The sequence below is a fragment of the Lontra canadensis genome, unplaced genomic scaffold (assembly GCF_010015895.1).
Source record: "Lontra canadensis isolate GAN:19392208 unplaced genomic scaffold, GSC_riverotter_1.0 scaffold37, whole genome shotgun sequence".
Lineage (NCBI taxonomy): Eukaryota > Metazoa > Chordata > Mammalia > Carnivora > Mustelidae > Lontra > Lontra canadensis.
Genome location: NW_022631031.1, coordinates 16,516,039 through 16,538,729, shown reverse-complemented (window position 1 = coordinate 16,538,729; position 22,691 = coordinate 16,516,039). Strand labels below are relative to the sequence as shown.

General features: G+C 37.6%; 1 protein-coding gene across 1 annotated transcript in view; it reads right to left on the bottom strand.

The window, feature by feature from the left end:
• Positions 1 to 22,691, bottom strand: part of TRPA1 (transient receptor potential cation channel subfamily A member 1) — a 65,590-nt gene that overhangs the window by 8,160 nt on the left and 34,739 nt on the right. Inside the window, exons 15-23 of the mRNA XM_032869254.1 lie at positions 21,390 to 21,483; positions 18,099 to 18,158; positions 17,272 to 17,370; positions 14,491 to 14,561; positions 6,971 to 7,133; positions 6,105 to 6,194; positions 4,176 to 4,345; positions 2,495 to 2,624; positions 1,713 to 1,895 (exon numbers count right to left, since the gene is read on the bottom strand). Of these exons, the coding sequence (XP_032725145.1) occupies positions 1,713 to 1,895; positions 2,495 to 2,624; positions 4,176 to 4,345; positions 6,105 to 6,194; positions 6,971 to 7,133; positions 14,491 to 14,561; positions 17,272 to 17,370; positions 18,099 to 18,158; positions 21,390 to 21,483 (1,060 nt within the window). The remainder of the gene's footprint in view (positions 1 to 1,712; positions 1,896 to 2,494; positions 2,625 to 4,175; positions 4,346 to 6,104; positions 6,195 to 6,970; positions 7,134 to 14,490; positions 14,562 to 17,271; positions 17,371 to 18,098; positions 18,159 to 21,389; positions 21,484 to 22,691) is intronic.

Below are 22,691 nucleotides of genomic sequence, written 5' to 3'. Positions count from 1 at the left end.
AAACTATGAAAACGCAAGGAAGGGGCATCTGATTCAGACCAGGGTGATGGCAGGGAGGTGTTGCTTAAGAAGATCTATCTAGGAGAGATGATGCTTGAGCTGAGTGTTGAGAGCTTAGAAAGAGTTAACCCAAAGTTGGGGGCCTTCCAGGAAAAGGAGCAGCTTGAACAGAGCCCAGGAAGCCCACAGAAAAGTCTGGTACACTCAGTGAACATTCACGGTACATGTCTTGGTAAATCCTGCCAACAGCGGGGAGCTGGGTGAGATCTGGGTAAGAATCAGATCATGAGGACCCTTGTGTGTCATGCTGATGGATTTAGACTGAATTGAAGAGTCCTAGGGATTAAAAAAGATAAAAAATGATGAAAAAAGCAATTTCAGCTTTTCCTTAAAACATCTCTGTGATGACAACTGGCAGGAAGGATTAGGCAGAGAAGTGAGACAAGAGAGCCTCTTTGGGCTACTGCAACTTTATGGAGGAGGAACCAAAAAGGTGTAAGCCAACTGAAAGTAGGCATTAGAGGCAAGTATTTACTGGGAGAAATGAGGGAAGGGCAGAGCTGAATCTAGAGTATCTTCCAATGATCTGAGTCAGATAACCAGGAAGGTTCTACTGAGAGGAACAGAAGAGCTTAAAGGAAAGAAAGCATTGACAGTCTTGGCTCTGTTGGGTTTGATTTTCTTCTGGGATGTGCAGGTAGAGATGGCACCCATGTGTACTACTGCTAGGCCAAATCCTCTTCTAGATGATTATCTTCTAAAACATAAGTGATTCCAAGGGAAGAACGTGGGCTTTATGTCATTCTTTATTATTCTTAGTGCTATCCTTTATTTTTCTAGGTCATCAACATAAAACACCGGAGTTGCATCAAGTAAGTGAATCAAAATATTAAGTAGTTGATATTTTCTTTTCTTCCCGGAAACACTGTATAGCACAGTCTCTGGTGTATAGTCAGACTCAGTAAGTGTACTGAATGTATGCATAAATGGATAAGGAAAAAAATGCCCTGCAACGTCAGCTTAGGCATTTCATGGACCTGGGATGTACCTCTGCCTGCATTGGCTAAGACACTCATGACTGGAGCAGGTTCTCTGTGAAGGGCACGTTTGTGTCTGCTGAGGACGTTCAGCCTGTAACTGGTTTAGAGAGGACACCTGGATGCCACAGATGCCCTCAGGCCTGAGAGGCTCTTTCCCACAGAATCTCTGGTCAATGAGAAATTTAAAGGCAGAGACGAGGTTTTAATCCTTCATTCCACCAAGACCTCTGCCGATGCTCTGACCTCCCACCCAAACCCAGAGCAGCACAAACAACATTCATCTTTATTTCCTTATTCTGCTTTGTAGTTCCTCATAGCATTTTTTCATCCCCATGACATTATGTCACATATTTATTTATTTACTATTTAACTTCATGACTAGATTATAATGTAAGGCCTGGGTATTGGTCTATTCACCACGGTTTCCCAGCACCTGGATCAGTGTCTAGATTCTTCATAGGTATCTGCCACGTGAATGCATCTTGGCTGGCATCCTCTGGGCGTCATGCTGTGCCTGGTACACCCAGGCACTAAATGAATGTTGAATGAACAGATTTTATAATAGTCCCTTTTTCCTTTCATGAAGGGAGTTGAAGGAGGCAAAGAATAATGATCATTGCTAAATGCCCCCACTTGATCAACAAACAGGAAATATAAGGAAAAATTACTTACAAGTAAATTCATGAGCACAATTGGAACAAACATGGTAAAGGCAATAATCTGTACAAAGGACAGAACTGGATATGCCAATTCGTTTCTCAAAAACGGTTCTAGGAAGGCATCACGGTAATTAATATCTCCTAGCATCATGCTGAAGGTCTGGATTATAGAAAGCAATGGAGAGCTGAAAGCATCCTGAGAAAAGATGGTAAAAGTGAAATGCAAAATGCATATAAGGAAAAAACACTTCCCGAAGAGTAAAATGATAAAAATCATATTTAGAATATGTTTTTAAGTCACAGGACTATAACTACTGAAAGTGACAAGAACTACTAATAAGCTGACAATAAAGTTATCAAAAAGATCTTTTCTGTATCTATAACAAATCATCATGTATTATATATAAACATTTTTTAAATGTTTTAAATAAATTTTTATTTATTTAAATTTAGATCACAAGTAGGCAGAGAGAGAGGGGGAAGCAGGCTCGCCGTCGAGCAGAGAGCCCGATGCAGGGCTCGATCCCAGGACCCTGAGACCATGACCCGAGCCAAAGGCAGAGGCTTTAAACCACTGAGCCACCCAGGCGCCCCTATATAAACATTTTGACAGTGGGGAAAAAGTCATTGAGTTAGATGACATTTTTTCCTCTGATAAAAATCATTTGAAGGCAATTTTATCAGATAAAAAAAAACTGTTACATTACTATTAAATTTCTAGGCTGTTCAGATTTAAGTATAAATATATATTCATAACATTCGCATCAACAAAATCAACTAAGGTAGCTGTCTCACCTGCAAGCTCAGGAGGACGTAAAAGCTGAGACCAAAAGCCAGAAGAAGGAAGACAAACACGACCGTAGACCTTAACAAAGTTTTCACAATTACCTCCAACATAACAATGAAAATTCCACAATTTTCAAATCTAGAAAAATGTAAAAATTAAAGTATGTATTTACTTTTCTGGTCAAATTGTATTTCACTCAGCGTCAATGTTTATCATGCATTAGTAACTGCATTCCACAGATGAGTAACGGAGACCAGTTACTTTCAAAAAGGAGACATGAGAAATCAGGCATAGTTGTCTCATTTTCAAACTGTCAAAGGGTTTTATTTTTCCTTCTTGCTCGTGTTTATCTTTGTTTTACTACTTGACCACTAGGAATCACTTCAAACAAAGCAGGAGGAAAAAAATCTCCTCAGGATCATAGAAAGTGCTAGCAAAGCCTGATAAAGGGATTCTAGAGCTGAGTTAGAAGATGCATCCAGTGGGGACTCTAAATGAGCTCACACACCTGAAGGGTGCACCCACATGATTTACAGGACCTCCTGACCTCCTGTTTCCTTTCTCTCCTACAAACCAAAATTGCGAAATGTTTTGAGAGATAATGGATGTGTCCTCTGGCCACAAATCTGGACATTTCCTTTGTTAAAGGCAACTTGTTAAAGGGGGAGTCATGAGACTTTAAAGATGAAAGGGACTTTAGAGGCCTCAGAAACTAAGTTCCCGAAGCTGTCCAGGAACTCGCTAAGGTCACTGATAATGGCAAAGCCAAGGGAGTGGCAGCACCCAGACTTGCCTTGAAGCCTCTTGACTTTCAGACTACTGTTCTTCCCACCATACCATGTCCTTTCCAAGGCGCTGGGCTCAGCCCCACAGCATTGTGCTTGTGAACAGTGATGCAGTTGACATAGTAGGAAAAGCATGGTCCCTGGGGTTAGAAAGGTGTAGGCAAAATGTCCACTTACTGGCTGAGATCCTGGGAAAGTTACTTAACTCACACCTTCATTTTCTTCTTTTATATACTGTGAGTAATAACATTTATCCTCTGTTATTGTAAAGATTATATGAAGTAACACTATCTGGAGGTAAGGGAGCTTAGTCCTTTTCCCCCTTCTGTAATTAGTTTTTTTTCTTATATTTTCTTGTATATCACTATTATTCCCCATACCTATCACTTCATTTTGATTGTTTTAATCTAAAGCAAATTCTTACCAAATAATATCAAGTAAAGCCAAGAATAGCTAATACTTTTATTTCCATTTACTCCCCACATTTAACCTAGATTTGTCTAGACCAGTGTTTCTCAACCCCAGGTGATTTTGCCACTCAGAAGAACTGGACAATATCTGCATACTTTTTTGTTGTCACATGGTAGGGGTGTTGCTACTGTTTATCTAGCGGGTAGAGGCCAGAGATGCTGCTAAACATTCTTCAATGCACAGGGCAACCCCCCCCCATCAAAAAATTATCTAGCCACAAATTTCAGTAGTGCCAAGGTTAAAAAATCTTGGTCTACACTCTGAGCTCCAAACCTCCCTCACTTTTTCCTTAATAGTATATAAAATGTATCTTCATAGTCTAAAACAATTGGAAAAGGAATAAGACAATTATAAATCTATGGTATTTCAAATAGTTCTTCCTTTAATATTACAAATACTTAAGGGATATAGAAATCATTCAAGCTGGCTTTACCTCTGAAGATACAATAAGAAGTTCATCCAGTAGAAGTATATAGCAATTGCCCCACATTGCCACTGCACAGAAGCTGGTATATCAACGAATAAGGGGGACACAAAAATGATGCTTGTTGTGTAGATAATCCATTCAACTGCATTGGCGTTATCCAAAATATAGTTCCTTTTCTGGGGTTGAAAAGAATTCAGAATTACCACATGTAGAGTCCAAGACCTGGCATCTTACCCACACATACACGTTGACCAGCAGCAACATTTTTGTGACACTGCAGTTGGGAGAGATTTAGGACCAAGGACCCAGCTCCTGCTACCCTTGACTGAACTCAGAGCCCGGGTATGGACCAGTACTGGAGATGGCCCAGCTTCTTCTGTTGACCTGGCACACTTTGGAAATCTGATACCTAAGGAAATTCAACAAGTTTCTGACTTTCTCTGTAGAGTTCATTCCTTCTTAAGGAAATTCCTTGGGAGCTGCAAGTTGGTTTAGATAATTCTTTTCTCCCTGTGTAAGGACATACGTGTGGATTTCTCAGGATACAAATAAACTGAAGCTGCTTCTAAGGGGGTTTGAGACCTGTGCTAAGACTTAATGACCACGACAAATTGAAGTCATTTCCTACTCTTAAAGATTTCGTTTTTTGGACATCGAATTTCCTGTAGAGGCAATGATTTTACTATCAATAAAAAAATGTGGAGACCAACTCTGTTAGAGAAATCATGTAACTTGATAGTTTACTTTAGACTACAATCTGTAAAAAATGAAAATTATGACAAGATTAAATAATATGCCCACAATAATTAGTTACAATGAAACAATATAGTCTAATTCTCCGAATTGTGACAACTTACTACAACTATAGATAGATATACACACGCACCTACATACACACACATATACACACATATATAAGTTTTTGCAATGCATAGTGTATCAAATGTGAAGCACTGTAACTATCATTAACATTCTTTAATGCAGATATCAGTGCTTATATAAAAGGTAAATTTTCACATAAAATGAGGTATTGTATAAAAGAGATATATCTTATAAAAAGATGCACAAAAAACCCCAAAATGAATGAAAGACTTTAAACCTCCACACTGAGAAATAAAAGATTGATACCATTTATTAGCCAAAGTAAGGACCTGTAGATAATTTACATAATTCTTGAGTCTGATCTGAATTTGGTTCACCCATTTAAAAAAAAGGTATGAAGTAAAAATTATGCTATTAAGAGCTCCAAATTTTATTAAAATTGTAATTTTATCCAATAAAGAAAAGCATTCTTTTTTTTTTTATTTTATTTGACAGAGAGCACAAGCCGGCACAGCAACAAGCAGAGGGAGAGGGAGAAGCAGGCTCCTGCTGAGCAAGGAGCCCAACACGGGGCTCCATCCCAGGGCCCTGGGATCATGACCTGAGCAAAAAGCAGTCGCCCAATCAGCTGAGCCACCCAGGCGCCCCTGAAAAGCATTCTTATTAAGAAAGGAATTCAAAGAAAAACCCAGTTGAAATAGAGTCATGGACCAAGTAAGTTCTTTATAAATTGCTACATTCAAAAGTATCAAATTCAAAATCTATAATGTCAGCAAAATATCTAACTGATATGAGAGAAAATACAGAAAAGGCATTCATAAGTTCATTTGTAGCCAAGCAGACCCATATGGACTAATTAGTGCAACTAGAACATTTTTACTTCAATTTTGTCAAATAGGCACCATTCGATGCAGGAGTCTTATCTAAAATCATGTGATTTCTATGGTTTGAAAAGTTTATGCTTGGTATTTCCAATCTACACATTTGTCAAGATATGCAATTTTATTCTGACATATATTGCTCTAACAATAGTTTAAAAAATAATAGTTTAGCAATTTATGTTGTGTGTATTAAAATATTTGCAACTTTAGAGATATAAAATGTATTGTGTACCTGTTGGAAAATTTGGACCACTTCTTTGCAATATCCAAATATACTTGACAAAAAAACTAAAATCATACAAACTTTTATAAAATATGAATTCTGAAAAGAAAAGTACAAAAGTTATGAAGGATATCAAATAAAACAACACTTAAACATCTTCATAATTTCTACTACTGAATATTTGTTTTTCTTCTGCTTTATTCATACACATTGTTCATATTTGCTTTATTTAAACAAAAAATTACTGATACGAATATAAAGATAACTCATCCTCATTTTGTAATGTCCTTTTTAAGAGAGATTCAAAAATCACCAAACAAATTCTAAAAGAATACAAATCTGTAGACCTATGTAAAAAAATTTTTTATTATGGTAAAATACACATAAACATAAAATTTACCATTTTCAAATTTTATATTTTACAGGGACATTTATATTTCAAAATGTATAATTCTGTGACATTAAGGCAACCACTACCATCCATCAGCATTTAGCTCCATAACGTTTCATCACCTTCAGACACAAACCCTGTATCCACTAAGAACCACTCCCTCTCCCCCAAAATCCCTGACAGCCACACATCTATGTTCTTGTAGACCTATTTTAAAGTTTTATACTTCAGCATTAAAGTTAGCATCTCATAAATGTCAATTCTTTTTAATTTACAAACTTACTTATTGATCTATTTATTTATAGTCCCTCTCATTCTACAAAAGATTTTAGGAGAAACTGCTCATATATTAATTCTGCAATCTACTTTTAATAAAGTCCTGATATTTCAGATATACCATGAGATTAGTATTTCTAAGAAAAAACAACACTTTTCATAATATTTTATTTTAAAAAGTTGAAATATGAAGAACAATCGAAAATACCTTAGTGTCTAATATTTCTGAATGATCACGAGGTTCACTGATGATTCCAGTTGAGTTGAAAGCCATACCTGGCTTTATACTGGTAACAAGAAATGTCATAGGTAGGAGACCAATACAGTAAGATCCTAAGTTCATAACATGGGCTCTAAACCCATAAGCCAGCCTACAAAAATAAAAAAATCATAATTTTAACAAAAATATATAAGATAACCTGTGGAAAAAGTAGTTATAATCCCTCTCAGAAATCTATGTGGTAAATTCAATGAACTTTACAAACAAGGTCTTCAAATTCACCTTTTTTCATTTTTAGAAAAGGAATCTCAATCTCAACTTCCCAGAAAATCCTGAGTTATTTAAAATCTCTCACCAATTAATGGAAAAACAGAGGCTTTAGCTCATATTTTCTGACTTCCACACTGATTGCTCTTCCCAGGTACCCCTCTCACTTCACTGTCCATTAAAATGCAAGGCCCAGGAGTGCTTCTTTATGTCTTCTAAAAGGATTTCCACCCGTGAAATACCTCATTTAATGTCAAAGATAAACATTTTTTATAATTTTTAAATTTTGTTTATAAACATATAATGTATTATTAGCCCCAGGGGTACGGGTCTCTGAATCACCAGGTTTACAGACTTCACAGCACTCACCATAACACATACCCTCCCCAATGTCCATAACCCCACCACTCTCTCCCTACCTCCCTCCCCCCAGCAACCCTCAATTTGTTTTGTAAAATTGAGTCTCTTATGGTTTGTCTCCCTCCCGACACCATCTTGTTTCATTTATTCTTTTCCTACCCCCCAAACACCCCACGTTGCATCTCCACGTCCTCATATCAGGGAGATCATATAATTGTCTTTCTCTGATTGACTTATTTCACTCAGCATAATACCCTCTACTTCCATCCACGTCGTCGCAAATGGCAAGATTTCATTTTTTTGATGGCTGCATAGTATTCCATTGTATATATATATATATATATATATATATATATATATATATATCATATCTTCTTTATCCATTCATCTGTTGATGGACATCTAGGTTCTTTCCATAGTTTGGCTATTGTGAACATTGCTGCTATAAACATTCGGGTGCACGTGCCCCTTCGGATCACTACGTTTGTATCTTTAGGGTAAATATCCAGTAGTGCAATTGCTGGGTCATAGGGTAGCTCTATTTTCAACTTTTTGAGGAACCTCCATGCTGTTTTCCAGAGTGGCTGCACCAGCTTGCATTCCCACCAAAAATGTAGGAGGGTTCCCCTTTCTCTGCATCCTCGCCAGGATCTGTCATTTCCTGACTTAATTTTAGCCATTCTGAGTGGTGTGAGGTGGTATCTCATTGTGGTTTTGATTTGTATTTCCCTGATGCTGAGTGATGTGGAGCACTTTTTCATGTGTCTGTTGGCCATCTGGATGTCTTCCTTGCTGAAATGTCTGTTCATGTCCTCTGCCCATTTCTTGATTGGATTCTTTGTTCTTTGGGTGTTGAGTTTGATAAGCTCTTTATAGATTTTGGGTACTAGCCCTTTATCTGATATATCGTTTGCAAATATCTTCTCCCATTCTGACAGTTGTTTTTTGGTTTTGTTAACTGTTTCCTTTGCTGTACAAAAGCTTTTGATCTTGATGAAGTCCCAATAGTTCATTTTTGCCCTTGCTTCCCTTGCCTTTGGTGATGTTCCTAGGAAGAAGTTGCTGCAGCTGAGGTCAAAGAGGTTGCTGCCTGTGTTCTCAAGAATTCTGATGGATTCCTTTCTCACATTGAGGTCCTTTATCCATTTTGAGTCTATTTTTATGTGGTTAAGGAAATGGTCCAATTTCATTTTTCTGCATGTAACTGTCCAATTTTCCCAACACCAATGGTTGAAGAGGCTGTCTTTTTTCCATTGGGCATTCTTTCCTGCTTTGTCGAAGATTAGTTGACCATAGAGTTGAGGGTCTATTTCTGGGCTCTCAATTCTGTTCCATTGATCTATGTGTCTGTTTTTGTGCCAGTACCATACTGTCTTGATGATGACAGCTTTGTAATAGAGCTTGAAGTCTGGAATTTTGATGCCACCAACTTTGGCTTGCTTTTTCAATATTCCTTTGGCTATTCGAGGTCTTTTCAGGTTCCATATAAATTTTAGGATTATTTGTTCCATTTCTTTGAAAAAATGGACGGTGTTTTGATAGGGATTGCATTAAATGTGTAGATTGTTTTAGGTAGCATAGACATTTTCACAATATTTCTTCTTCCAATCCATGAGCATGGAACATTTTTCCATTTGTGTCTTCCTCAATTTCTTTCATGAGCACTTTATAGTTTTTTGAGTATAGATTCTTTGCCTCTTTGGTTAGGTTTATTCCTAGGTATCTTATGGTTTGGGGTGCACTTGTAAATGGGATTGACTCCTTAATTTCTCCTTCTTCTGTCCTGTTGTTGGTGTAGAGAAATGCAACTGATTTCTGTGCATTGATTTTATATCCTTACACCTTACTGAATTCCTGTATGAGTTCTAGCAGATTTGGAGTGGAGTCTTTTGGGTTTTCCACATATAGTATCACATCATCTGCAAAGAGTGATAGTTTGACTTCTTCTTTGCCGATTTGGATGCCTTTACTTTATTTTTGTTGTCTGATTGCTGAGCCTAGGACTTCTAGTACTATGTTGAACAGCAGTGGTGATAATGGACATCCCTGCCATGTTCCTGACCTTAGTGGAAAAGCTGTTTTTCTCCATTGAGAATGATATTTGCGGTGGGTTTTTCATAGATGCTTTTGATAATATTGTGGTATGTGCCCTCTATCCCTACACATTGAAGAGTTTTGATCAGGAAGGGATGCTGTACTTTGTCAAATGCTTTTTCAGCATCTACTGAGAGTATCATATGGTTCTTGTTCTTCCTTTTATTAATGTATTATATCACATTGATTGATTTGTGGATGTTGAACCAACCTTGCAGCCCTGGAATAAATCCCACTTGGTCATGCTGAATAATCCTTTTAATGTACTGTTGGAGCCTATTGGCTAGTATTTTGGTGAGAATTTTTGCATCTGTGTTCATCAAGGATATTGGTCTATAATTCTTTTTTGATGGGATCCTTGTCTGGTTTTGGGATCAAGGTAATGCTGGCCTTATAAAATGAGTTTGGAAGTTTTCCCTCCATTTCTATTTTTTGGAACAGTTTCAGGAGAATAGGAAATAATTCTTCTTTAAATGTTTGGTAGAATTCCCCTAGGAAGCCATCTGGCTCTGGGCTCTTTTTGTTGGGAGATTTTTGATGACTGCTTTAATCTCCTTACTGGTTATTGGACTGTTCAGGTTTTCTATTTCTTCCTGGTTCAGTTGTGGTAGTTTATATGACTCTAGGAATGCATCCATTTCTTCCAGATTGTCAAATTTGTTGGCGTAGAGTTGCTAATAATATGTTCTTATAATTGTATTTCTTTGGTGTTGGTTGTGATCTCTCCTCTTTCATTCATGATTTTATTAATTTGGGTCCTTTCTCTTTTCTTTTTGATAACTCTGGCCAGGGGTTTATTAATCTTATTAATTCTTTCAAAGAACCAGATCCTAGTTTCATTGATTTGTTCTATTGTTTTGTTTTGTTTTTTATTTTTTGATTTCCATTTAATTGATTTCTGCTCTGATCTTTATTATTTCTCTTCTCCTGCAGGGTTCAGGCTTTCTTTGTTGTTCTTTCTCCAGCTCCTTTAGGTGTAGGGTTAGGTTGTGTATTTGAGACCTTTCTTGTTTCTTGAGGACTGCCTTTGCTGTGTCCCAGATTTTGAACCATTGTGTTTTTATTATCGTTTGTTTCCATAAATTTTTTCAATTCTTCTTTAATTTCCTGGTTGACCCATTCATTCTTTAGAAGGATGCTCTTTAGTCTCCATGTATTTGGGTTCTTTCCAAATTTCCTCTCGTGATTGAGTTCTAGCTTTAGAGCATTGTGGTCTGAAAATATGCAGGGAATGATCCCAATCTTTTGATACTGGTTGAGACCTGATTTATGACCCAGGATGTGATCTATTCTGGAGAATGTTCCATGTGCACTAGAGAAGAATGTGTATTCTGTTGTTTTGGGATGGAATGTTCTGAATATATCTGTTATGTCCATGTGGTCCAGTGTGTCATTTAAGGCCTTTATTTCCTTGTTGATCTTTTGCTTGGATGATCTGTCCATTTCAGTGAGGAGAGTGTTAAAGTCCCTTACTATTTTTGTATTATTGTCAATGTGTTTCTTTTTTTGTTATTAATTGGTTTATATAGTTGGCTGCTCCCATGTTAGGGGCATAGATATTTAAATGGTTAGATCTTCTTGTTGGACAGACCCTTTGAGTATGATATAGTGTCCTTACTCAGCTCTTATAGTATTTGTCATAAAATCTGATTGATCTAAGGATAGCCACCCCAGCTTTCTTTTGATGTCAACTAGCATGGTAAATTGTTTTCCACCCCCTCATTTTAAATCTGGAGGTGTCTTTGGGTCTAAAATGAGTTTCTTGTAGACAGCATATTGATGGGTTTTGGTTTTTTATCCATTCTGATACCCTGAGTCTTTTGCTTGGGGCATTTAGCCCATTTACATTCAGGGTAACTATTGAGAGATATGAATTTAGTGCCATTGTATTGCCTGTAAGGTGACTCTTAATAGATATTGTCTCTGTTCCTTTCTGATCTACTAATTTTAGGGTCTCTATTAGCTTAGAGGACCCCTTTCAATATTTCCTGTAGAGCTAGCTTGGTGTTTGCATATTCTTTCAGTTTTTGTTTGTCCTGGAAGCTTTTTATCTCTTCTTCTATTTTCAATGATAGCCTAGCAGGATATAGTATTCTTGGTTGCATGTTTTTCTCATTTAGTGCTCTGAATATATCATGCCAGCTCTTTCTGGCCTGCCAGGTCTCTGTGGATAAGTCCACTGCCAATTTAATATTTTTACTGTTGTATGTTACAGACTTCTTGTCCCAGGCTGCTTTCAGGATTTTCTCTTTGTTGCAAAGACCTGTAAATTTTACTATTAGATGATGGGGTATGGACCTATTCTTATTGATTTTGAGGGGGATTTTCCACACCTCCTGAATTTTGATGCTTGTTCCCTTTGCCATATTAGGGAAATTCTCTACAATAATTCTCTCCAATATACCTTCTGCTCCCCTTTCTCTTTCTTCTTCTTCTGGAATCCCAATTATTCTAATGTTGTTTCATCTTATGGTATCACTTATCTCTTGAATTCTCCTCTCATGGTCTAGTAGTTGTTTGTCTCTCTTTTGCTCAGCTTCTTTATTCTCTGTCATTTGGTCTTATATATCACTAATTCTTTCTTCTGCCTCATTTATCCTAGCAATAAGAGCCTCCATTTTTTAATTGCACCTCATTAATGGCTTTTTTTATTTCACCTTGGTTAGATTTTAGTTCTTTTATTTCTCCAGAAAGGGCTTTTATTTCTCCGGACAGTTTCTCTAATATCTTCCATGCTTTTTCCGAGCCCAGCTAGCACCTTGAGAATCGTCATTCTGAACTGTAGATCTGTCATATTATCCATGTCTGTATTGATTAGATCCCTAGTCTTCAGTACTGCCTCTTGTTCTTTCTTTTGTGGTAAGTTTTCCTGCCTTGTCATTTTATCCAGATAAGAATATATAAAGGAGAGAATAAAATACTAAAATGGTGGCAAAGACCCTAAGAAAATGTGCTTTAACCAAATCAGAAAAGACCCCAAATTGGGGGCGTAGTGAGGGGGTAAAAAGAAGTTCAGAAAAAAAAATACAAAAAGAAACCAAATAAAGAAAAAGAAAATATATATATATATATATATTAGACTGGTGAATAGAACAGGGTCACCCACTTATTTGGGGGAGTATTTTGGTCTCTTAGAAGAAACTACCTCCTAGAATTTTAAAGAATGAAAAACATATATAAGGGTAAACACAATGAAGGGATGGAATATGACTATAAAGATGAAAAAAAAATTTTTTTTAATTTCTAAAAAAGGAGTTAATAAGTTGGTTGGGAGAATAAAGAATAAAAAAGTGGAGAGAATTTGCTCGGGCTGGAGACTAGAACAAGCCCAGTGTTAGATTTAGGATGCATTTTGATCTATTAGAAGTTGTACCCCAAATTTTTTAGAAGAAAAAAACCCTATGTGTATACAAAAAATAAAGTTAGATACAACGAAGGATAACATATGACTATAATAATGAAGCTTCAAAAAAATTTTTTTATGAAAGGTATTAAGATAAACTAGTTAAAAATGTTAAAAGAGGAAAGCATAAAAGTTAAAAAAAAATTTAGCAGCAGAAAAAAATATTTAAAAAAATTAATTGACTTTGCAAGACTAAAGATTCATGGGGAAAAAGCCATGAATTCCATGCTTTGCTTCCTCCTCCTCTGGAATTCTGCTGCTCTCCTTGGTATTGAAACTACACTCCTTGGTAGGTGAACTTGGTCCTGGCTGGATTTCTTCTTGATCTTCTGCAGGAGGGGTCCGTTGTAGTGATTCTCAAGTGCCTTTGCCCCAGGCGGAGTTGCACCGCCATTACCAGGGGATCCGCTCGGGTTTGCTTCGGGAGCTTTTGTTCCCTAAACGCTTTCCGTAGAGTTCTGGAGGACGGGAATGAAGATGGCGGCCTCCCAGTCTCCGGCCTGGAGGAGCCAAGAGCCCGGGGCCCCACTCCTCAGTGTGCCCTCAGAGAAAAGCGCTCAAGCACTCCCATCTCCCTGGCCTCCGGCTGTGCTTCAAGCTCACCCAGCCTGTGACCAAGCGTCTCTGTCTCTGACATACAGCTCCTCCTGGAGTCTCCAAACCTCGCAGATCCCTGAGATCTTCCAGGGGGGTCTCCCCGGATCTTGTGGGGACCCCACTCACAGAGCAGTGGCCTATGCCATGGATTATAGTTCAAGGTAACCCCAAGCTGAGAGCTAACTCCTAGGCTCTGTCTCTGTAGCCAGCTTCCCCGCTCTAATACCTGCGAGCTCTGCGACACTCAGACACTCCTGATCCTTCTATGACCCCACAGGACCAGAGGCCAGTCTGTTCCCGTGTGGCCTTCACTCCGGGATGACCTCTGGAGCGATGTCCCTCAGTGGAGCAGACTTTTAGAAGTCCTGATTTTGTGCTCCATTGCTCTGCCGCTTGCTGGGAGCCGGCCCCCCCTGCCACAGTCTATCTTCCTGTCGCTTTGGATTCACTTCTCCGTTGGTCCTATCTTTCATAAAGTGATTGATTTTCTGTTTCTAGAATTGTTGGTCTTCTTCTCTTCGATCTCCTGTTGGATTTGTAGGTATTAGGAGTGGTTTGATAAGCTATCTAGCTGATCGATCTCCTGCTACCTGATGTCATCTCAGCCTGCTACTTCTCCGCCAATTTGACTCCTCCCCCAAACAACATTTTTAATACCAAAATTTGCCTTCAACACATTTCTTTTTCAAAGTATAAAGCATTAAGATAATAAAACCTAAACAATTAATAAGAAGATTTTAAACAAACAATGGGGCATTATTAAAAAGAAATACTACTTACTACCCACCATTTCATAAGTAAGTATTCTTTACACACAGGATGGTTGAGAAGTTCTATGCGGTTATGTTGTACCATTACCTGAGAAATAAGGAAAGATCAAACAAAATAAATCCTATTAAACTATTAAGCACAAGTTAAGCTTTTTCTTTGCTTGTTTTATAATTTTATTTTAATATTGTAAAAGTAACACTTTTTTATGAATGTCTGAAAAATCAAAAATTATAGCAAGAATGTATAGTTTGAAAAACAAGCTAGAGAGAACCATTTTGTACATGCGGTTATTTGATTCAGTTTGTCTCTTTCAATTTCTCACTAGTTGAGATAGAATAAGCATTTTAATCTCATACAAAATTACAACTGGAAAGGATATTAAAGATAAAGAAGGAAGCTCTACATCCTTTTTCTTTCCTTGAAAAAACTCAGGCTTATCTTTCTAGAAGAATTTTAAATAGTATAGTACACATAGTCATTAAATTAGCTTGTAGATTATTAAGTTTTCATGAATTATTGGGAACTACTAGTATCTACTTCAAATTTTTTTTCTTAGTTGGGGTGGGGAGGAAGAAGAAGGAAAGAAAGAATCTTAAGCGGGCTCCACGTCCAGTGTGGAGCCTGATGCGGGGTCTGATCTCACAACCCTGAGATCATCACCTGGGCCCAAATCAAGAGCAGACAGCTAACTGATAGAACCACCCAGGTGTCTCCAAATTAATTTTTAATTATTCAAGAAATATATAAAAGAAATGATGTCAGCAAGATGGAACAGGAATCCCAGACCCTCCTACACCCATGGAGAGAAGAGACATCAACTTAATAGCAATACCCGGAAAACTATCTTAGTGAGAAATACCAGTTAAGAGGTTCGGGCACCCTGAGTGAGCCTGTAGCCAAGAAGAACCACAATCAAAGACAGCAGGAAATTCATGGCATTTATCACCACAGTCCCTCTCCCAGCATGGAGCAGTGAGATCAAGAGAAAATTCCCAACTCCTAGATTCTCCCTGAGGAGGAAAGAGAGGTGTGGAATGTTCTAACTTTGTGGGGAACTGTCCAAGGGACAGGTTTCTGTCTTGCCTGAATCTAAGCACTGGCAGGTCCATCTAGACTTTCAGACTTCTGTGCACAGTACTTTCCTATGATGGATCAGCTATCCTTCCAGAAGAACCCATATTGGCTCAGGTATAATAAGGAGAGGTTTGTTGTGGTTTTAAGGCACTATTCAATCTTGCCAAAAGTCCACTAAGTGCAGTGTATTTATTCAAGCAAGCTGGGTTCATATAAATTACTCCTAGTCCGTATCTTATTAAGCATATTACTTTTTAGAACCTACAAAGATTTTATTTTCTCCTATTCTCACTCTGGTGGTGAAAACAATACACTCTGATAGAGGTATTGCCTATTCTTTAAATTACAATTTAAAAACCTCCACATACATACACAAAAATTCTCCTAAGTATAGCTGTTAAGTATAGTTACTTTTAGGTCATTTGGCTATTGAGTCTGAACTATAGTAACAACTGCAAAACATAACATACTCCAGCAGAGCTAAAATTCTTTACATAAAGCCAGTATGAGAGTCAGTTTCCACTGCCAGCCTTTTGGGCATAAAGTCCATGTGACTCTGAATCCTTCCTCCTCCAAATACTCACTAAGCCTTCTAGATAACCACTTAGGTGATGGTTGATACCATGGTCTGTACCAAAGTCATGAAGAAACATTAATTCATTTAAAGTGAATGAAAATTCCCAATTGGTCTAGACCAGGGATGTCCCATAGAACTTACTGTAATGATGGAAATGTCCTATATTTGTGCTGTTCAATAGAAAGCCCCAAGACACATAGTCTACTGAGCACTTGAAATGTGGCTACTGCAAATGAAGAAATGAACTTTTAACTTTATTTAATTTTGATTAGTTTTAAGTAGTCACATGTGGTCAGTAGTTACCTATTAGCACAGATCTAGACCCTAGACCACATTTGGAAATCTACCCCTCAAATAGATTTTCTTTTGCTAATACACAGTGTTAATTTGTTGCCAGTGTTTATAAGCTGGGCTGCCCTTCCCACGTGGCACTAATTTGTTGATGCCAATAGCAGATCTCCTTTTAACCCATCTAGTAAACTGTTTCCTCTATAGTTGAGTTTGAGACCCCTGATTTAGATGCAGTGGATCATACTGGCATGGTGTTTATTGTCCCATCTACTGAAAATATAAAAGTCCTCTTTGGAATAAGAGCTGGTTTGGTCTTAGGTCTCTTGGGCAATTTGGGTCTATACTGTGTATGCTGGGCCTGCTTTCAGATTGGGATCACTCTTCCAGAATGATCTAAGTGGTTCTGAAAGGTCAGAGTTTACCGTGGACCCCAGTGGTTAGCTGACTTGGAAGCTACGACTGTAAGTTATCAACCTTGAATTTTCCCATGGTTTTGCATGGAGGAAACTCTTAAATATATATGTTTATATTTAGGTGGACAGAGGCGGGGAGCAAGTACCAACTGTCAGCCTATATTGTCCGTGGCTTATTGGACTGTAGGTTGGGGCAGGTTTATAATATGACCATTAGGATTAAAGTGATCAAGAATGTGGAACTTTAAGGCAGATCAAATTATAGCTACTATAGAAAATGACTACTTTCTTTCCTAAAAAATAAGGGGTTAGGACACATGAAGGACAGAGATCTAAAACTATTAATGTTAAATTCTTTCCAGGCCCCTTCCTGAAACTATTGTACCAAAACATTATAGAACCCATGCAGAAACTACCTGGATAATGAAGACAGCGGACTTACATTGAGGGTTGTAAGAGGCTCATATGTAACATCCTGTGCAGGTGTTACTTTCTTGGTAAATTCTAATGGACACTGAAGATACGTGAAATTATACTCGATCTGTATAAGATAAAGTTTTGAAAAAATTAACAGTCTAGTTTATACCTCCAAAATAGGTCTTGACAAATCAAATATGCAAGGCTATTATTCTGCTAAAAATTAAGTAGTTCAAATAAAACTGAGTCATTTTGTTTGAAGAAATGTAGATTAAGTTATTTCAAAAAATAAGTATCTTAGAGGCACCTGGGTGGCTTAGTTGGTTAAGCCTCTGCCTTGGACTCAGGTCATGGTCTCAGGGTCCGGAGATCAAGCCCTGAGGCGAGGCTCCCTGCTTGCTCAGCAGGAAGTCCACTACTTCCTTACCCTCTGCCTCTCCCTGCCCCACTCATGTTCTCAAGTTCTCTCTCTCTCTCAAATAAATAAATAAAATCTTTTACACATTAAAAAAAAAAAAATCCTAGAAGCCTGTTACTTAACCTTCTGTAACCCATAGTCATGGAAGAAGATGAATTCTCAAAAGATCACTTAGATCTTTGGAACTTCATTCTTCAGATGGTACTACTGAAGAAAATACAAAGACTAGAAACAACCCTAAATAATGCTGTTAGAAACAATTAAGATATTGGGAGAAAATGGAGGAAAAATTCTCTCACAAGTAGATGATATAATAATATGACAAATGAAGATAATAATTACCAACTTCTGAGATTGTGGAACTCTAGTAACATTTTTAATATTCATTAAAGAATTAGAATAAACTTTAAATTATCATGATAAAATAAACTTACATGGTAGTCTTTGCAAGACTTGTCTCCTGTGGAGGGTATTATGCAACAATCTAAAAGGACCTTTAAGAAAGAAAAAATGGCTAAGAGATTAATTAGTCAGAAGACTTACATAAGAGACAGGATTTGATTCCCCTTCTAAAATTATACCAAAGATATTCCTTTCCCTTCCCTTCATTTCTGATGCCTCAACATACTATAATCCATGTCATCAAGGAACAAAGTTTAAAATGTAAAATGTTTCAACTACCATTGTATGCTTCAGAAACACCATATGATTCAGAAAATGTACCACGTGGTTAAGAATGAAATTACATTTACTAAAATTAGGAGTAAAAAATATTTCATTAGTTTCGCCTAAGATTTGATGCCCTGGGCTTCTAGAGAATATATAAAGGATTCCTTTGCTCAGCATCTTACAGTGATAGTTTATTGTTTCTAATTGTGATCTCACAGCTGAGCACTAGGGTCTTTCTTTGGTCTCGGTGTCATCTTCCATATTGCTCAAGCATGGAGTACTGGGTTGGTTTCTGTACCTCACTTGCTGAGCAACACTGACAACGTATTCATCCAGAGCTGCATGATAGCACAGCAAGGAATAAATGTTATACACAGCAATACCGAAGGCCCTCTAGATGCTTAAGAAAAGGAGAGAATGTTTAAGGGATTATTAGAACCATACCTCTAGGGTGTGTAGGAACAAATATTTTTATGGGGTGTCTATTAACATAAACAATTTCAGTCACCCCCCAATCTGTGTGTTGGCACCTTTCTGGTGCCCCAAATTCATCATCCTGAGGAAAAAAAATACTGCCCAGTTTGCCCTCCTGGAATAGAGTCTGGACACAAAGCCCCAGATGACCCCACCAGTGTGTCCCCTAAAACTCATGGGGCGTCTGGTCAACCCCACTTGCAACTGCTGGGGAGAAACAGGGACCCAGGCCCCACTGGGAGGGCACTGCTGTCCTGGCTGGTCTGAAGCACCAGAGGGGCTTAAAAAAGTTCAATCTCTGTTGGTGACCCAGCAGTGATACTAAGGGTCATAAAAGGCATCATAAAAAAAAAAATAATAATGAAGACAAAGCTAGTCAGTAGTGCTGTGTAAAGCAAAACCAAAGAAGCAGATCTGAGACTGAGAATTTTAAAACCATCAGCACAGACAAAATAAAGATAGACTGAGGTGGGGGGTGTGTGTGTGGATAAATGGGGGAGGGATTATGTAAATTATTCAAATGTGTCACCTGAGGCTAAACTGAAAGACCTTCAAGTTTCCCTATTTAAGGAAAAATTCACAATACTAAAATACAAGGAAATTATAGAAAACTAACTAGAAAATATACAGTAGTATAAAAAAGAAAAAATAATCATAATCTACAATTGTGATAATTCTTAACATTTTAGTATAATTTCTTCAGTTCTATCCTATGTTTTCCACATGTGACTATTTCTTTTTTTTTACTATTATTAATAATGTAGCAGAAAACATTACTGTATATAAATCTGTCTGTACGTATGATTATTCATTAGGACAGATTGCAACAACTGGAATTACTAAGTAAGAAATTCCAAGACCATTTTCAATTCTGAATGTTTATGTTCCCTTTGATGAAATTTAAGCACCTGAAATGATAATTTATGGACTGGACTGGCTCCAGTTTCTTATTAGGTACTGTAAAAAAAAAAAAAATGCATCTGAAGCACTTAGCACATACCAAATGCTTACTGAATAAATAAAAACAGTAAGTGTGAGTAGCTGTAGCGCTAACAACAACAGAAGCAGTATAAAAATAGTAGGATGTAGAATATATGTCAAGCACCATTCTGAATATTTCATATGTTTTAACTCTAATTTTTTAAATCATTTTGCAAGATCAGTATCAGCAACACTTTTTTAGAGGTAAAGAAAGCAGAAAACGGGGGTGCCTGGTGGCTCAGTCAGTTAAGCAACTGCCTTCAGCTCAGGTCAGGATCCAGGGCTCCTGGCTCTGCGTCATTGTGTCACCGGGTGTTCTGATCAATGGGGAGTTGGCTTCTCCCTCTACGTATGCCTCTCAGCCTGCTCCTACTCTGTCTCTGTCTCTCAGATAAATAAATAAAATATTTTAAAAATTAAAAAAAGAAAGAAAGCAAGCAAAAATGAAGTTCAGAAAGGTGAAATGACTTGCCTAAAGCAGCACAGCAAGAGGCAGAGCCAGGACTAAATCCCAGGACCATCAGGCTCTGAACCGGGCCCTACGTCCCATGTGTCTCAATGTCTCATTGCCTCCTCCAGTATTTGAATATATTTTTCCCTATGAATGAAACTCGACATCCTTCCTCTTCTTTTGATTGTTCTATATCTATCCCGATCTTCAACCCTCTACCTTCCCAAGGAGGTCTCCCATCTAGTTCCTTAAACACTCACATCCTCAACAGTTCATGAGTGTTTATCTTGTGGTAGGAGTCCAGTCACATGCTGGGTATATGTTTAATCCAGCAGAGAAGCACACATTTGGAGGTCCTTAGAGACCAGGCAGGTAGTGTAAATGAATAAATAAACTGTACCAGCCTTAAGAGCTCTTTCTGACTGTTTCTGAAATGTTGGCTCTCCCTGAGCTGGCTTCTGTCTTCACAGTTTGGGTAGAGGCAAATACAGAGAAATATCTCTCTACTACTAGGAGAGCAGTTGTACCAGAATGACAACACATGGCAACAAATAGGAGGCATTATTAGACAGAGTATACAAAAGGAAAAGTGTTCGCAATGGGAGCAGTGTTTGCCCTATCTAAAGGAAGCAGCTGCTACTAGCCTAGCAGTTCCTTCCTCACGAGGAGGAGGCCCAGTCACCAGACCTTCTGATTTTTACAGGAAGCCAGATATCTGGATCCTTAAGTAGCCTGGTTTTAAATGTTACCAACTACTATAGCTTTGAGACAGTAACATGCATGCCCCCAGAAAAACCAGCTAGAGACTTTACTCAGCCAGCAACTACCATTAGCGGTCTTTGTTCTAGATTTGGATTATTTGAATTAAAAAAATCTCCTAACTATATTTTCCTAGATTCCACACAACAACTAATAGCATCCTTTAATCTAAGTAGGTCCTTATTAAATAATTGTTGGCTAACTTCCCTGATTGATAGCCTATGGGAAACAACAAACTACTCTAAAAATGAAAATTACTATTATTTACATTGCGATTACAACAATAATCACAATAATAAATCCTTATATTATGTTATATTATATTATATTATATTATATTATATTATATGCTAAGCATCTACCCAGAAGCAGTTCTGTCTAGAGGGCTTACTTTCATGCATTCAGGAAGGTATTCTACCATTTCCATAACTGGACATTTATTGCTTGGAGAATAATGACTAAAAACCTTAAGGCATTCTTCCCATCTGTAAAAAATAACAGTGGTGATAATAATAACACAAACACAAGTCTTAATCTTTCTGTTCAATACAGCAAAGCTACCAGCTGAAATTCAAGATTATAACTTCAGAAGAAACCTAAATTTGTTCCAGTGGAACCAATATGTGAATCAAGATCAATCCGTTAATAGGATCTTTGTCCATTAATGGAAATTAGAAATGTGGACAAATTCCAGGATGGCTGTTATAATCACTGTTCTCGTTCTCTAAATGCCTTCTACAGAAGGTAAGCTTTTATCTTCTTCTCATCCTGAAATCATCCTCGTCATGTTGGGTAGAGAAATTCATAGTCATATAAATACAATAACAACACAGTGGACACATGATAGTTAACATTCAATCCATGTACACATCATGCATTGCATTAAACTACAAAACATGTGTCAAGTACATTAATAAGCACAGATTCTGCCAAGAGATTGCATAGCCTGCTCCTTTCTCCAACACCATCCAGTTGGACAGAATAAGAAGATACTTATGATCACAAGGGGGAAATAAATCCCCAACAGGAAGTAAAGAAGAGACATTTTCCTCTGAGATCTGATCTAGGTCATAAGAGACTACTTTTAAAAAGTACCCAAATTTTCTGTTAACCTTATCAGTAAAATCCATCTAGAATATCTACATAATCAGTAGAAAACTTCCAGTTTCACATTTGCAGTGACTAGGGTTTCAAAGAAGTGATCAGCAGGGGGAACTTGAGATCAAAACACAGGCTTGATCTGTCTTGAATAGGACAAGGTTCATCTCTGTGTCCGTGACTGGGTGATACTGGGCCCTTGAGCATACCTGTGATTATACAAAAAGTTTATGTATGAAAAGTAGAACAAACGACCCTCCAACTTCATCATTAAATCTCCATAAAGTATGGTTTAAAAATCCACAATCACAAAAGATCCTGTGTTAAGGGAAATTCCATAGATGGCCTTGTAACAGCATGGGTATGCCCTGGAGATTATTATTTTAATTTTTATTTTTTTAATTTCTTTTCAGTGTTCCAGAATTCATTGTTTATATACCACATCCAGTGTCCCATGCAAAACGTGCCCTCCATAATACCCACCACCAGGCTCACCCAACCTCTCACCCCCATCCCCTCCAAAACTCTCAGGTTGTTTTTCAGAGTCCATAGTCTCTCATGGTTCGTCTCCCCCACCAATTTCCCCCAACTCTCT